The sequence below is a fragment of the Anas platyrhynchos genome, chromosome 6 (assembly GCF_047663525.1).
Source record: "Anas platyrhynchos isolate ZD024472 breed Pekin duck chromosome 6, IASCAAS_PekinDuck_T2T, whole genome shotgun sequence".
NCBI classification, from domain to species: domain Eukaryota; kingdom Metazoa; phylum Chordata; class Aves; order Anseriformes; family Anatidae; genus Anas; species Anas platyrhynchos.
Genome location: NC_092592.1, coordinates 34104396 through 34121961, shown reverse-complemented (window position 1 = coordinate 34121961; position 17566 = coordinate 34104396). Strand labels below are relative to the sequence as shown.

The 17566-nt window shown below is 40.1% G+C and overlaps 2 protein-coding genes across 2 annotated transcripts in view; one reads left to right on the top strand and one right to left on the bottom strand.

The window, feature by feature from the left end:
- Positions 1–338: 338 nt before the first annotated feature.
- LOC101802111 (pancreatic triacylglycerol lipase) lies at positions 339–15263 on the bottom strand. Its single transcript, XM_005021984.5, has 13 exons — positions 15228–15263; positions 14701–14749; positions 14006–14160; positions 13289–13414; positions 11019–11153; positions 9816–9924; positions 7985–8104; positions 7610–7729; positions 6192–6310; positions 4908–5040; positions 3627–3738; positions 2653–2820; positions 339–598 (listed from the first exon to the last, which is right to left on the bottom strand). Exons 1-13 carry the CDS (start codon positions 15246–15248, stop codon positions 535–537), a joined length of 1431 nt encoding a protein of 476 aa, XP_005022041.3. The 5' UTR covers positions 15249–15263; the 3' UTR covers positions 339–534.
- GFRA1 (GDNF family receptor alpha 1) overlaps positions 7624–17566 on the top strand; it is a 263680-nt gene continuing 253737 nt past the window's right edge. The window contains exon 1 of the mRNA XM_021274105.4: positions 7624–7749. The gene's annotated coding sequence lies outside the window, so the exon portion shown is untranslated. The remainder of the gene's footprint in view (positions 7750–17566) is intronic.

Genomic DNA, 17566 nt, shown 5'->3' with positions numbered 1-17566 from the left:
CACTGTCCAGAAGCCATGTGCCAGATTCTGTTACCTGCCCCTTTTCTTTCCCTTAATTATTTTAAACTATTTTGAAACACACTGAAATCAGGGGATTTTTTTTTTTTTTTTCCAGTGGGCATTGGCTCATTCACTTCTAAAGCTACTATAAAAATTCTGTATTTTGTAGGCTGCCTAAAAAGAGAGATCCACAGACGCAAAATCAAACAACAACAAACCCACAACAAACCAAAGCAAAAACTCCACAAAACAAACCACGTAAAACCCACACGACCTCCCAGAAATAACAAAGCGTGCATCTGCAGCCTCCCCATCCCTTACATATTAAAATTCCTTAATTTTTATTACTTATTTTTATTTATTTTTAGCATGCTAGAGCAGAGAAGGTTTCTTCTTGCATGTCTGCATCTAAAAGGTACAATTCATTACTCGGTATGTAAAGCTTCCATTATAACTGCAGTGACTGAAGACTCCAGTCTTTCGTGCATGACCAGCTTTTATTGAGAGCAAGGCTTTGGGCATCCATAGGTGTTGTTAGCAAGCAGTAAGAGTTTGCAGAACTTCCTCCCTCACGGTCTCGGAACCACAGAAACGGAATCTGAAGGAAACAAAAATATGTGAATGTCTTGCGCTGTCAAGATTTACTGAGATTATACAAGTGGATTTGTTTTAATATATCAACCCGATTTATCATTTGACACGCTGTGTTGAGTTTACGTGGCAGGGTTTTGGTAGCAGGGGGCTGCAGGGTTTGCCTCTGTGAGAAGAATCCAGAAGCTTCCCCATGTTAGGTAAGGGCCAGTTTCAGTGACCTCCAAAGGGACCCACCACTGGCCAGAGCCAAGCCAGTGAGTGACACTGGTTGGGTCACTGGGAGAGCAGATTGAAGAAAGGGGAAACAACTGCTGTGCAGCAGCAGCTGGGAGAGTGAGAAGCAGCCCTGCAGCTCCCCAGGTGAGTGCAGCAGAAGGGCAAGAGGTGCTCCAGGCATGGAGCAGCAGTCCCCCTGCAGCCCATGGAGAGGCCCCTGGTGGAGCAGGCTGTCCCCCTGCAGCCCATGGGTCCCACATGGAGCAGATCTCCACGCTGCAGCCCCCCCAAGGGTGGAGGAGACCCTGGTGGAGCAGGTGGATGTGGCCTGGAGGAAGCTGCGGCCCATGGAGAGCCCCCACAGGAGCAGACCCCGGGCCAGAGCTGCAGCCCCTGGAGAGGAGCCCACGCAGGAGCAGGGGTCTGGGGGGAGCTGCCACCCATGGGGGACCCGTGCTGGAGCAGTTCTTGAAGAGCTGCTGCCTGTGGGAAGCCCACGCAGGATCCATTCGGGAATCCCATGGGAGGGACCCCACGTGGAGCAGGGGCAGAGAGGGACCATCAGGAGTGGCAGAGGTGAAGTGTCAGGGACTGACCGCAGCCCCATTCCCTGTTCCCCTTTGCCACTCAGGGGGAAGAAGTGCTCTACCTTGTTAGTAATAGGTAATAAATTATATTAGTCCTGTCCTTATCTCAACCCTTGAGCCCTTCCCATTGTATTTTCTCCCCCTTCCCATTGAGGAGGGTGAGACAGAGAGTGGCTGTGGTGACCTTCAGCTGCCCAGATGGGTAAGACCACCACACGCACCCATGCTACCTGAAATGCATTTTTTTTTATTTTTACAGTTTGTGTGCTACCATCACTAGACAGATGACTCCGTGTGCAAGGGTATGAGTCTGCAGAAGAGCATGTGCACAGTGAATACGCTTTGTCAGCATATGGTTTGGTGAACAGGAACTACGACTGGTCTAGCTCTGCTGAGAGGTAATGCTTTGGGGCTGTAATAATTTTCCTTTGCTTGAAACAGTTTCCATCTGCAGTGTTGTCTTTTAAGTGATTACATTTTAACAAGGAATTTGTATATGGGCATGGAACATATACTGTACCCCCTCTTCTAGACATCCAGTCATAGGCTGTTATAATAACATAAATGACCAAGCAAATGAGGGGTTTTGTAAAATGTCCAATCAGATGGTTAAAATTGGATCAGAAAAACATACTTCTTTAATCTGAGCATCCACACTGTAACTCCACAAAGTCTACAGAAATCAGTTTTAGCCTATATCAATAGACTTTATATTTAGCCATTTAAGTACAGTTTCCAAGTACTAGTCTCTGGAATGGTAGGCCACTACTTTTGGTAGGCCACAATAATTATTGCCACTCTGTCTGGTCAAATGTGATCTCAGGGACCATCAATATCAATGGAAATCTTCTGCTGATTCCCACTGACAGTGAATCAGGCATCCTAATGCAACCTCAGACACAGATAACCATTTCTTGCAGACAGCAAGTAGGAACTTGGCAAGAATGATGCTGACAATCCAGGCCAGTGCTAATCTTTTTCACCCAAAGGGTTAAGCAGGAAGTTTTCCCTTCTGAAGCCTGGAGATATTTTAAAAATTTCTTTGAAGTTATTTAAGCTAGAGAGTTGAAGTAGCAGTGAATGAAATTATGTATGAACAGTATCTTGAAAGGAAGGAAATTAGAAGTGTTCTTTAGATTCTATTTCTTTTAAAGCTTTAAACACCTTTTCTTGTGGAAACGTTTTTGCCCTAAATATACTTTTGTCACTTACCCTCCCAAGTAAATTTCATGATTTTTACAGTGGGTATACTTACTCTTCTCCAGTTTCTCCAGACTGTACTGTGATAGCAGAGGCTCCTATTTTAGGGAAAGTTGGATTTAGCACATCATTGTTCCAAAGAAATTTAACCTTTGTAACTGTTTTGATATTAACTTCTGTATCAATGAAAGCTGTGTAAGTGTTGTCTGGTTTGAGGGTTCCCCTGTGGAAAAAAAAAAAAAAAAAGTTTTATGGATGCAAGGCTGGCTGGCATTTAGTATTAATTACTAGTCCCATCAACTGATTGTCTATGGTGGCAAGTCAATAGAAAATTAGTAGTATGTCGGTATAGTGGAAAGTTAGTAGCATGTCAGTCCATTTTCCAATATAATTCACCCAAATCAGTGTTTGTCAGAAGTAACAAAGGCAGATAGGCTTGATGTGGTTCAGTCATTACACACTGTGAAGACTCAGTGGACAATCCATATGGAGAAGGTAGAGCTGCTCCCTGTTTCTTATGTAGGCAGGGTTTATATCATGTTTTGCACATTAAAAAAATAATCTTATTTAATGTTAATTGATTTATTTGATACAGAAGTTGGATTTGTTTGGGATGGCCAAAAGGATTATCCACGAGCTGCTCTGACTGGCTCTCTACCAGAGGTTTTCAAACTTACAGCAGACTGAGTAAAATGTGCATCATCACTCTTGGGTTACCGTAGTTCATAATCTGCCTACTAATTTCATGTTGCATCAACAGAGTGAGCTGTAACTGGCAGCAGTTTGAGACTGCATCAAATCCCAATGTTTTAAATTTCTAAGAATTTAAAATTCTGCATTGTAGACTTTTCCCCTCTAAAGTAAATCCAAAATGAGTGAATTGTCTCTGCATTTACATCAAGAAGCTGTACCTGGGAGTAGCGTTTACTCTGCAAAACTGGACTAACTTAAACAGAAATATTATTAGAAATATGAATGAATTATGCGTTCTAGAAGAAAAGTTTCTTTCCTTTTGAATATTGAACTCACTTGATAATCTGATGCTGCCTTGTGTTCCCATCACTCCCATACAGGGCAATATTTGCATATCCTGTTACTTTTTTGCTTCCAGAGAGTGTCGCGGTTACTTTGTACCTCCAAACTACATAGAAGAAATACAATAAGTTAGATCATACCCAGAGACAAACAATTTCCAAAATATCGTGGTTTTGTTTTTCCATCTTTTTCATATATATATATATATATATTATTTTCTGTGTAATATAGCTGAAAGCAAAAAATAAAAATAAAAACTAAAAAATTATCACTGCCTTGCACTTTTAGCTCAAGGCTACATCCCAGGCTGCCTGGATTGGACAAAGTCAATCCAATGCTGTCAGGCAGGACTCTTGGTGCTCACCATTTTTCATTGGGTTATAACCGTGCAGCACAAACAAAACACCAGTGAATCAGATCTGTTGTTATGTCTTAATGAGATCAACAGGAGAAATGAGTAGATATTTTTACTGCTTTCTGAAAGCAACTGACAAACCTATCTCGTAACACAACAAACACATCATAGACCTGAGCATTTTGACCACAAATGGTTTTACCTACAGTGAAGCCGGAAAGAGGGAAGTACTGGGAAAAATACTGACTCATACCGAGTATAAGCAGTATAAAAGGAGTGTAAAAAAATATCCAATGTGATCATTTCTATGAGTAGGAAATTTCCCTTAGCATGCAATTAGACAAAGCACTTCTTCTTCCTCCGATTCTTGCTTACAAACACGAAGGGAGAACTGTCTTTTGAAAGTTGACATTTAGGATAGTTTATAACTTAGGTTGTAAAGGAAATTATCTAATCCATCAATTTCTCAAAGCAAGATCAGCTTTGATCAGGTTGCTCATTGCCTTTGCCAAGTAGAATTTTGACTATCTCCAGAGTTGGAGATTCCACAGCTTCTCCAGGCCTCTCTTTCTGCCTTTAACCACTGCCATGGTGACAGACACGCTTATAACATTTAGTAAGAATTTCCCTTGTTATAACTGCTGTACTTTGCCTATCATCCCTTCTCCATGCACCTTGCAGTGTAGCCCACTGAACACCTCCGTGACTTCCAGTTGGCTATATAGTCCAACGTCCTTCTTGTACTGGAGGGCACAAAGCTGGGCATTAGTATTGGAGCAGAAGAGGAAAAGGCACAAGGGCTGAAGAGCCATTTGCACTGCTATGAGGTCTATTCATCTGTTTAAATAAACCATAAAATGGGGGGAAAATGTTTTACAACAAGTAGGGAGTAGGTAATGACTGAAGCAATCAAAACTCACGAGCAAAATCCTTGGCATCTGCAGTATTCAGGTACAGTTTCACAAAACTGTAATCTTTATATCTGTCTTTGAATTTATCTGCATAGTGACCCATATTTGGGCATCCCCCTGCTGGGCATGGGAAACAGTTTTCCTGGTGAAAATAAATATATCTGTTAATAAAATTATCCAGACAGCCAAGAAAAAAAAAAAAACAAAAAAAAACCTGATTATTAACTGGTCATGAATCACAGCAACGAGTTTTAAGTAACTCTTTCTGTGACTACAGAAAAATCATATAAGCTAGCCGGAGTTCTGCAAGTGATTTTTCAGGGCTCCATGTTTTTTCTCATGCCATCTTGCTCTCTGAAGCTGCGTAAGTGAAATCCTTGAGTAGTCTTGAACTGGAGCAGGGAGAAAGAGGAGTAGATTTCTTTCCCAGCAATTTGTGAGAAAGAGTGATGTCTCCTTATACCTTCAGGTTGGGTCAAGAAAGTCTTTGTGTTGAAAACAAAGCTAATTTTTGTCTTTTTGTCACCAGGGTAAAAAACTGCTTTTTACCCTGGCGACAAAGCATGTAGTTGCCTTCTGTCAGAGTGATCTGAGAAGTCTGTATCACCTGGTCAGAATGCATAAAGATCAATTTTATACCTTTTATACTTGCTCCTTGCTCTGTTCCCTTCTGTCTGTGCTGCCTGTGAGATATGATGAGCCTGTTGCCTCCCTGCGACAATTAGGCTGTAGTTCATTATCTCCCAGTCCGAGACAGGGAAGGGTTTCCTGCCATTGGTCTGTAAACCATTGTCCTTTGTCCTTGAGGCTGTCTTAATTCACCAAAGTATTTTGGCCATGGACTGACCCCATCAGACCTTTACGTATTATTTTACTTCTTATTGTTCTGAAAAAAATGTTTAAACTACATTTGAAAGATCATCTGCTACAGTACGGGATTCTCCTTGCTGCTGTTTGACAAATACCTCTGGTGATTACTGGGACAGGCTCTCCTGCTTGCCTAATCCCCATTTGACACTGCAGGGTAGGTCTGGGGAAGCCCTGCCAGCTCCAGTAGTACCTTAAGTCTGTCACAGCAGCAAAGTACCAGGCATATCACTGTTTTGCTGTTACCTTTTCCTACTTTGACCCCATTCATGAGCTATAACATTGTCAGATGTCTGTCACTTCTCTTACATGTGCAGCCATTAGAGTGCAAGTTAGCAAAAATAAATTGAATTTCAAATGTCACATGTATTGATAAGAGTCATTGCGTTTGAAATGCTCCATCCTGAGGCTCTGAAAAATACTCACTGTTTGAAAAGCATCGTATGAAGTACAAGAATAACCCAGAAATCCATCAGGGTAGATAATACTGTCCGAGTAATACTTGTAACTCCGCAAATGGTTACAAGCCACAAAGTCACGAGTTCCTGTGAAAAAAAAAAAAAAAGCTCTCAGGTTAGATCTTTTTGGTAAACAAACAGGAAAAGATAGCAACACAGTACTTGTCATGACACCAGAATGTATTATTCTCACTCAGAAGCCTCCCCACTACTCTTGGAGTGGTGAACATGAGGTTTGAACCTTGCTTTTGCAATGAATTGATGCTCTGAGGAATGTCATTGACTCAACAGGTGTAAAACATGAACTTGAAATGCTTTGTGGAGACGAACTGCGCAGCCCAGCCCACCCCTAGTCCTCCCCTCCAAAATGCTTTTTCAAGTAATCTCACCGAGTTTCGCAATAGAAAGGAGAGCTGCACCAAGCAGTCTTTTGTAGGCAATAGTTGCATTACCATAACAAAAGAAAACTGAATGCCAAGTATTCGATTTGAACTGGGCAATGCTGATTTATTCCAGATGAAGACTTCAAAACAAAATTATTGTTATTTGGAGAGTGTTTAAGGAAGGGAGACTCTTAAAATTAAAATAATGAATATATTATTTTCCTTTATATTTCATTACCTTTCCTGTCTTTAGATTAAAAAGAAGATGGTATACAACAGTTATTTCTTTGTGCTTTAATTCCCCATTATTGATAATAAATTTACTTGGGAGTGAGGGGGAGTAGTGCTTCCAGCTGCATTGATTAAAACCTAGATAAAAAGGCTGGTATCACATATAAATTAATGGATTCCCAGAATATAAGGTGCTTGCAGTAGTGTAAGAAAGAGCTCAAATTGTATACCGAAGTCTTTAGAGGAGAAAACTTTTTTTTTAATGTTCTGTTACGTGCAATGTAAGTTTATGATATTATATAGATGTTTAAAAAATAGAGCTTTTATTGAAGCTATGCAAAACAGCAAAGAAAAAATTATTGAGCAGCCTCTTGCCAATCTTTTTTTAGCTGACTGAAAAATAGACAAATTATATTGCTTCAATGCTACCCAAAGTTGTGATAGGTAGCTTTCAGAAGACTTGCAGCTGAACATCCCATAACAGATGTAGATGTATCATTGCCCTACTCCACCAAAGTTAAATGTGTCATTATAGACCCTTCAAAGATTTCAGCACAGCTTAAGTAATATTTGTTTCTGCTGTTAGGTACTTTAGAGGAGGTTTCCAGACCGAAGCCTTTGTCTTGTTTCCTTTTTGATTCATATATGGAAATAATTACTGGAAAGTGTTCTGTTTGAGCATGCTAACAGTTTCACTGCCCTCTGTAGCTGCCATTGCACTAAAAGCTAACACAAAACACCTGAATGAAGTGTTATTCATTACCATACTTACCTTCCCAGATGCCATCAAGGTCTACAATCTGTGAAAGAGGATTCTTCCCACATCCTGGCATTTCTTCTCCTCCATTTGGATAAAAATCAATATGTCCTATTGCTGGGCCTATTCCAAAACCTGAAGCATTTAAAGCAAGGGTAAGTACATTTTAAATTCATGTCATCTCATATCTATATCTGTTGGCTTGAGTTTTACCAGTGGTATTTGAGGATATGAGGTCTCAGTGACCAGAATTGTGTGTGTGTGTGTGTTTTTTTTCTTAATGTGTCTAAGCACCATCCAGTACACTTGAGTCTTGATGAATAATTAGAACACTCAAGTGCCACACAGCACAAATAATTAGGTACCAATACAGTAAAGCTGAACACTCACCTAAGTAGGGGATTGTAGGAGCTGAATCCGTGTGGATAACATCAACAAAATCTGCATCAGTTTTATCCAGTCTGACTTCAATTGGAGTGTCTTGAAAATAAGGTTGAGCAGGATCCAGTCCTGAAAGAAAAAGGTTAGTGTCATGTACAGTTGAAGACATCTAGATGTGTCATTTTATATAACAGTATGATTGTTTATAATTAATGCCCCATGTATCACTGTCTATGCCTCCTTATATCTAAGTAGCATACGCATTAAGAAAATGATGATATGTGCACTCTCTTACCAAATGGCTTAGTGTTGAATCCTAGGTAGGAGAGAAGGTAACTTGTGAGAAATCTGTTGAATTTTGGTGATTTATTTCAATAATGGAACCCAGCACTTGGAGGCTGGTTATTATTTTGAGGGAAGCTAGTGTTGCCCAAATCAAGGTTGCTGTGTCCACATCCCATATTGCTCATCTGTGTGGTTTCTCGAGTACCTTGTCTGAGTGTGCTCAGACAGGAATTGATACTGAAAGCACTATTGCCATGTGCTTGGAATTGTTGAAACCTACGTGCCTACTTCTGGCTCCAGTCAGATTTTGGAAAGGCATCTAGTTTTGAAGTTATGATCTTTGCTTTCAATTCTAGAAGAAAATACTATTGAATTTGCCTCTCAAATTGCTGCAGCAATTCTGGGAACCTGCATACTCCTGCACATTACAAAATATTATGATCTTATACTTGCATCTCTTGTTTTCCTTAGGTAGAATCTTTTGCTTTTACTTTTAGACTGAATTTTCTAGACTATTAGTCCAAGATTTACCGTGCCTGAAATCCCTGAGGAAATGTAACAGAAAAGGGCTGGGTTAATAACTTGTTAATACAATGCTGTGGAAAAGGTAAATCTTTATATGACACTTGCCAAGGCAGGTGGGTAGTTACCCAGGGCTGTGGCTCACCAGAGATTTAAAGTATATTTTCTAGAGAGGAGGGAAGAGTTGTCAAGTTAGTTGGAAAATGCCGCGAATGAGATATTCTTTCAGTGACGAGAAACAGGCTCTGTGTGTGTACGTGAGTGTACAGGCATTAACGATGCTGAGCTTTCTTTAGATGAAGAGAGAACCTCTACCACAAGAGGAGACAGGTGGAGGAATTGGTAGAAACTGTGCTGCTACATACTGAAAAAAGACTAACCCAGAGGGCTGCTGGAAGGTAGAAATCCAGTGCATTATATATAGCAACATCTACTGTCACCCAAACCATAGCATTCAGGGCATCCCTAGATCCCTAGACAGTCAGAACAACAACAACAACAAAAAAAAACACAAACCAAACAAAAAAAAAAAAAAAGCACAGCAGCTGAAGCTGGTTCTGGGTGTACATGCATCATTGTGAGCTCATTTCTAGCAGTGACAGTAGGAAGCTGTTGTGTTATGGCATGGCTCCAGTGCTGTTGCAGACTGGAGCTGGACCGGAGCGAGCTGTGGGCATGCTGCAGTGACACTGCTGGACAGAGGCTCCAGAAAGCAAGCTCTGCAGAGATGCATTGATGTGCATCAGGAAGTCAACTGATGTTATTGCAGGGGGCATTCTGGCTCTGTGAGCTGTAGGGAGCCTTCCCATTGCTGTGTAAACATACGCACACAAGATAATTGTCGTGCTGACTGCCCCCCAGGCATGCCAGGGTGCAGCTCCAGCCTGAGACAAGATAAATTATATATTGCCCAAATTACTCTTGACTAAACTATGTCCCCCAGTCAGACAAGATTGAAGGAAAAATGAACAGTGGTGTTCTGTTAAGCAGTGGTATCTCCAGTATGAGCTATGACTTAGATCCCCTGCCTTACCAGTTATTCTTCCAATACCAGACCTCCTCTTGCCAGCCTCCCCTGCCACATGTGCTCCCAGGCTGTGGCCAATTATGTGAACTTGGGCTGGAGAGTATCCATATTGATCCTGAGAAAACACCAATTAAAAATAATACCTTACTACTTCCATTTTCTATTAACAATAGGAAAAAGTAAAGAGGGGTCAAAAGCCAACTCTTAAATTGACTGTGGACTCAGGGCCTAATCTGCAAGGGATTCCTATAGGCTCTCAGCATTTTTTGCCAGTTTAGGTGCTTATATCCAAAACATATATTTTTTTTTCAAAGCTCCTTATTCAGCTACTGCCCTCATTTGGATGCTCTTACAACTCTAGATAGCTCTGTCACTGAGTCTTGAGAGACTCGACATCCTTTTTACATCCTAGACTACTGAAGACTCACAGGAACTTATCTGGCTTGCAGGGTTCAACCAGGGTAAGTTACATCTGGCTGGTCAGGCATCATGTGTAGCTGGAAGATGATGCAAGAGAAGAGATGCCTTCAGCCTTGTAGACAGTAATTCGGTTGCTGGAATGCAGATGTTGAGTGTAAGCACTAGATTCAAGCCCTGCAAGCCCAGGCACACTGCCTTGTTGAGTAATTCAGAGTTCTTCTAAGGCGAATGCATGTTGAAAGCACTTAGATGAAAAGAAGGCTTCAAACCAAGCATTCCCACATAAAGTTTACTAAGAAAGGGGACATGTGGCACCTCCTGGAGATGTAGGCACTGTGTGATGGCTTTCCCTGGAGGCAGCTGGGCAGGTCCCAGGCATTTCTGGTCACCTGGAAGCAGTTGCTCTCCAGTCGCTGTTTGTTTTTCAGTCATGTTAAAGAGCTACTTTATGCATTTTTGTCCTCATGGAAAGGCAGTTTGCTGTGTCCATTATTTCTGCATATTTAAAACTATTCAGCTCTCTACATCCGTTAATGCCTATGGGACAATTATTCAGCTGTAGCATGGGGATGTCTTCAAGATCTTCATACCTGTAAGTTTACTAAGCTTGCTGTTATCACACAGTTCTGTCTAAAAAATAAATCTGTTTCCAGCAGAATTTCTAAAATAATCACTGAGCAGAAGAAAATGCTTTTAGTGATGACATTCACATTCATGAAAGTTCCTGAATCACTTTTTTTTTTTTTTCCAAATCAGCATTATAACTGTAGCCATGTAAACGTGACTTACCATAAGCACATTTACAAAATAAGCTATTTCAGCTCCTACAACACGGATGTTGTTTGATGCCTGGGTGTACTGACATTTTGAGCCTTTGCTCCAGTCTACGCAGATGCAGTTCACATCTTCCACTGTAAGCAACCTCTGTTTTGTAAAACAAAAGCAAAGACCACACAGTTCAACAGTATATACAACCTGGAATGGATTCACAATACTTATTACAGCCAAACTAATAAAAATGCTGCATTAATTTGTTTGAGAACGTTCCAAGAACCAAAACCTTAGTGTATATCTGTGGCCATGTCTGGACACAGTATTGTGTGAGCATGCACGTGCCTGGAATGGGGTGGTCTGCTGCAGTAATGGCCACTCCATCGTTTTAAATACCCACAGCAGTATTTTGTGCAGAGGGTAAAACAGCACAAGTCCTGATACTTAATTTCAATCAGACTTTGTATGTAACACTAAAGTGCTCTACAGGTGTACTGGTGTACTTAATTTATTTAAAGGTACTACTTTAATTTGAATTCAGGTAGAATTTTGCATTACTAAAATCAGTGTTTTCCTGAGACAGATTCATAAAGAAAAGTGTGCATTCTAATAAGAGGTTGCATAAGTTGCTGCTGTCACTGAATATTCATTTTGGCTTTATTTTGGAAGGTACTTATATGGGCAGATGCTTCATTGTCTGCCACAGAATCTGAAGCTTTGCTTTTCTCCTCTGAGCTGGATTGTTTGGTGTAGCAGATTTAGTATATTTACTCTCCTTTGCACCATGTTCAGAAGCATAAAAATCAAGGTACAACTAGCAAATAACAGAAAAAAAGCAACAGCAGTCTGTGACTATATTAGAAATGGTAAAACATAAATGTGCAGATAAGTAATAGCTCTATTGAGAAGGATAGGTAACAGATACACATACTAGAGTTGATATATTCACAATCCTTGATCTACTCTTTACTAAAAAGATTCATTGAGATTTACCTCTATTATTTTTTTTTTTTAAATCAGTTGAAGTATTGTGATAAAAGTATAGACCACCAGAGTAGAGAAAGAATTTATAAATTTATCTCACGTTTCAAAGTCCTAATGAAAATTATCCAAAAAGATTTGAGGGACTAGTTGGTGTTTTTAAAATGTGAGCTGTCCTATTGATTGAGAGGTTCTAGGGGAAAAAAAAAACACTAAGAGTGGAAAATGAGAGACTGAGAGTTATAGAAGATCAAACTCCTTCTGATACTTTAGACAAATTAACTAATAAATTCAACAGTCATTCCCAGACGTTCACAAAGTATTAATCAACTTAGATATGTTTCATCTAGAAAACCTGTCAAATATAATTTCTTTTGAGCTGCTAACAAAGAAAAACAGGTAATGCAGATGCAGTAAGTCTGAAATACTTTGATTTTAGTGGACTTTATTTCTCATAGTGTTCTCTTACATAAAATAGGAATATATATAATTTCCACAGAATTGGAGTGGTGTGAATACCTAGCTGAAAAACCTTATCCAAATAGTGTCATATGCCATCAACTGGTATTTTGCTCTGTGTGCTCTATGACTAGTAGCTTTCATTAGCAGCTGCAATAGAAAGCAACGTTTAGAGGTTTTAAGAAGACCACAAGCTGGAATTGCAACTGCATTAGCCCTGTGTTAACAGGGTTAAGAAATAGCTTGAGAAAGTGGGGAATCAGTGCAAAAATCAATAGAGTACAAAGAGTGCTTTGTACTTCATTTGGTGCTCATAGCAAGTCCTAGATTGAGGGCTTGGTTCACAATGATTCCCTTGAGGTTCCTTCTGGCTGCACACTTGTACAGCCCTACTGCTCCTGTTAGTGGCCAGTCCATGCCTTTGTGATGGACTTTCCACATCTGCAAACCTTCTCTCTTGTCTGGAGAAATATGAAGAAATAGTTACGAGTCTATTCTGGAGTTATTTCTGGAATCTCCTTCTTTCCTAAGCAACATCTTGCTCCAGGGTTTGTGTTGGTTTTAACCAAGAAAAAAGACACTTATTGAACCAAATCCCACTGTCACTCACTTCAGTAAAGTGAAGGATTTCATGCATTTTACCTAATGTTTTTCCTCAAGGTGCAGAGCTGCAAGTCTAAGTTGCTGACAGTTTGAAAAAACATGGCCTTTGTTTTAACCCTTCTTATTGCTACAACTAGTTCTAAAGAAAATTATTAGAAATAGAGAAAGCAGACGATTTATAGGAATGTATTATTAAACACAATCTAAGGAACTTCCCAGGGACAGGATTTCCATGCAGTACATACCTTGCACATGTCTGACAGCCAGGCTTCTTCTCCGTTATCTATAAATCCATGTACAATAAATCTTGTCATCCTGTTTGTTTTAAAATTTGAGTGCCCAATTGTTGCGGAGTCAACTGCAGAGATTGCCTGTTGTAGATATTACATGAATAAGGTTCTAAATCTCTTTTATGTAAAGATAAAATAAAATAAAAATATATCAAAACTTTGAGGAGCTAAACTGTGTTCCTCTGTATAGGTGTTTAAAAGTTTAGTGAACCCTTGCAGATGAGCTTAACTTTACATGACTATGGCTTAAGGTCTGTATCTCCTCTCAGAGCAAGCTCTGACACATATCTCAGAGCAGCCAAAACTTTCTTTCAAGTATGTTTTCATCTTATCTGTGGAGAAAAAAATAATAAATCACCCAACATTAAAAAATGGATTGTTTTGCAGTACTTTTCAGTGGGCATATAGAAAATATGAGGGTGCGCAGCTCTGTAAGGGTTGGTAGGGCTATATTGCTGTAGGAAAAAAAATAAATAAAAAAGGAGAGAGAAAATTTTGCCCCAGAGAGCTTGCCAAGCAGCTGGAAGAGGTTCCCTCTTAGAGGGGAAAAAAAAAAGGCAATTCCTAACACTTTTCAGGAACACTGTTAGTTGAACTCTGTGTTTGTTTACTCCTTTTTTTTTTTTTTTTTTTCATGTAATTTACCAACATTTAAAGCACAACAGTTCTTACCTGATAGTTATTAGGGTTTTCTCTTGTGTACAGGAGGAACTGGGTATCTATCTTATTTGGATCCCAGGGTAATTTACGGATTGGTCTCTCCACAGTCCCAGACCATGGTACATCATCCGTGAAACATCCCAGCCTATCATAGCAAACTTCTGATCCTGTAACATGTAGATCAGATTGTGAATTTCTGAATGAGTATGGAAGAGCAGACTAATCATAACATACAGCCACTTTTCTCTAGAGGTCTCTCAGTCTGTTGAAAATCCTACAGATTACGTAAAGCAAAGGTCAGCAGATGTCCTGTCTTAGCTCTCAAAAGCTATAGTTTACCCCAAGGAAAGAAGTCACCCTGTTGCTCACATAAAAAGTATTAAGCGGGATTCTCCTGGGGGCATCCTGTACCATACCTTGGGTATCTTTCCTCAGCTGCATTTTGCCTAATGCAAAGACAGCTGATGAGTTTCTCCTAACACCAAACCAAGCTAATGCAAATAATCAGCAGTAACTGGAGACTGTGCTGAGCAGCTAACTACATGAGAAATCTTACAAACCAGTGACTTCCGCCAAATATAAAGCTGTGCACCTACTGAACTGCTTTGCTTTTTTCCCCACTGACACCACTAAAGAAGAGTACAACAAATAATTTCTTAGCAATGTAGCTCGGTAGAGAAAGGAAGGGCAATAGCTTATATACTTACCTTTGGCTGTGTTGAGCAGGAGTAACGCAAATATCCCGATTCCAAACATCTAGAACAGTAGAAAAAGAAGCAGCTAGGATTTGCTACCTGGCTTGATTAGCACACCTATCTAGTTTATTGGTGCTGATTTTTCTCACTGTGAAAGTGGCCCTGGTCTGTCTTCTCTGCAGCCTGTACCTCTGACCGCCACATATGTGAGTCAGCTTTGCCTGGCTCCAGCTGAGATCATGGTGCTGCAAAATCTATTAAAAATCTGCTTTAAAAAATAAAATAAAAATCGTACTAACAAAATTACTAAAATTCTACTAAAAATCTACTGCAAGATCTACTAAAGACATGACTGAAGTTCGGAGTGATTTTTGTTCTGTTAGGGTTACTCTGCTGGTAGGATGCATACCAGCTACTTTAGAACCAGCATAAGGACACCCGTATGTGCTACTATTCCCCTCCATACTGTCGTGTATTAGGAAGCCATTTACCTGACATGGTAAAAGCCACCCGCCCTGCCCCAGACCTGAGCTACTTACGGTGCAGCCTTGAAACTCCATGGACAGAGCGAACTTTGCATGCACTTTATAGTTTGCCTTATCCTTGGAAATGTTCCTGGAAAGATAGGGAAAATTTGTTTATTTCAGATTATAGTTTATAGTTAAGCTGTAAAATGGCTTTAATAACTGTTTTCTCTGTGAAGTCCAAAACTGTTGGACATTGATCCCTTGAATTGGTGTGCTGGAGTCCAGAATAGGGTTGGAGCTCCAGAAGTAACATAATTCCCAAGCAACAATTCATTAGGAATAGCACATTAGAAAGAAATACGTGGGTATAGGGGGCAGTTCATTTAAGGGCTTGTCTTAACTGGGAAGGCTCTTGTTTTTAGTGTTGTGTAGGTGGCATTTAGGGGTCTGCTAGGTGGTTACTCTAAGTGATGAGCTGAGAGCAAACATGCCTGAAAGGTATACCAATTACACATGGAATTGCCCCAGATGTTGGGACGTGGCTGCTTTGTGTTTTGTAGCAGTATTACAGAGTTCACCAGCTCATTCTCCTAAAGACATCAGCTAAAAGGTGAAAGAAAATCTGTGCAAATGAACGAGGCCAGGCCTGGGAACCCCTTGGTCCTATTCTTCCATAGGAGAAGGACATAAGCAGACTCAAGGAAAAAAAATAAATGATACCTCAGTTAACTTTTCACCTAGAAAGCTTTGTCACTTTTTTTTTTTTTGACATTCCCTAATCTTCACCTCTGGGAATGACCAAATGGATACCAGCTGCATGCGTGGGTATCACACTGCTATCATCCATGCTAGAGGGCTTTATTTCTTTAAATAATAACAAAGTTTTAATTTTTTTTTTTTCCTAAAACATCACTTTTGATAGTAACGTAGAGCACAGTGCTTCCATCCTTAGCTGAAGTAGCAATTTAATTTGTATGTTCCTATCAGTGAGTGATATGGGAGAATCAGCAAATGCCCTGCAGCACGATAAGTTTTGCTAAATACTTGTCCAGAGTGAGGTGGGAACTGTCTTGCCCATTTAACTTAAGAGCCAGTGGAAAAGATTTGAGTTAGGTTTTTATCATAATTACTCAGCTTCTCTTTGTCAACACCGTAATAAAACACGACAAACTGAATAACTACACAAATCTGTAGTCCGTGGGCAGCTGGGTTTCAGGTGCTTGCTTTTCCTTTAGTTAGAGGGTGTGGGGATGGGATGCATGGCTTGAGTTGCTCTCTGTGCCTGGAGGAGCTGCTTTGGCCCTTGAGGCCTCCCAATTCAGGGACTATTGGAAAAAAAGATGCCTTTTGAGAAAGGAAGTGTCAAATAAGGACTCTGCTATGTTTTAGAATGAAAGGGATTGCTGTCTGAAGTAGGAAGAGGGCCTGAAGGAGACCCATGAGAGGAATGGATTTCACATGCTACAGGAAGGCCCCAGCTTGCTTCTGGAATGTGCTGTTGGGCTTCCTGGCATTGTTCACACTTCCTTTGCTACCTGTAAGGTCCCTGAGTGACTTGTAGTGTTGGTGGCTGCAGAGCTCTCCTGGCTGAACCTCAGCCTTGCGTTTAATTGTGCTTTCATAATTTCCCACAGGCTTGGTTAGTGTTTAGTCAATACTACACTGGCTGATGTCTTGTTTTGTTTTAATGACATCATCATAAACGCTCTCAATGTTATACTTCTACTGATATTTCTTGGAAGTTTATCTACTCAAATGCTTCTACATCATTTCTCAAACATGGGGAAATGGGAAAGAATGAATGGAAAGAAAACTAGTAAAAAAATAGTTTTAGAAAACTAGTTAACTAGTTTAGAATACTAGTTAGTAAAACTCAGTTTTACTGAGAGTTTGGGTTTTGTGCTTGGGAAAGTACATACTGCCTTGGTCTCTTAAAGCTCCAGGTGGCTCATTCATGCTATGCTTTGCAGAGCAGTAGTGTTCACTTTAATGTGAAACAGTCGGTCCCAGCTTCTGCAAAGCCTGGAGTTATTCAAATTCCCTATGGAATGATTATAAACACTTCTTAGGACTTGTTGTTTTCTAGCAAAAAAACGGTGTAATCAAAGTTACCATGCTAAATATAAAATTATCTGGAAGAAATTATATATTCTCTCTGTATTTACATATATAAATATATGTAGGAATCCGAACTAGCTCATCTATAATTCTCAGACATTTGACCACAGAGCAGTATCACATGAAGCTGAATCCAAATTAATGGATACCATGCTTCATTTAGGCAAAAGTTTGAGAAGCAGTCCCCATTCCTGGAGGCACTGCAATACCAGGCTGTTCACAGCACAGATGGAGCAGGAAAGTGCTACCTGGGAGTAGTGGAGAGAAACCACTTGTTGCGAGGGAGACGCAGA

Excerpts from the sequence above, each read along its gene's own strand:
- LOC101802111 (XM_005021984.5), bottom strand. The coding sequence starts at position 15,248 with ATGGAGTTTCAAGGCTGCACC. Across the intron at positions 7,730-7,984 it reads TCCTACAATCCCCTACTTAG|GTTTTGGAATAGGCCCAGCA; the intron begins GTGAGTGTTCAG and ends TAAATGCTTCAG. Across the intron at positions 5,041-6,191 it reads CATACGATGCTTTTCAAACA|GAAAACTGTTTCCCATGCCC; the intron begins GTGAGTATTTTT and ends TATTTTCACCAG.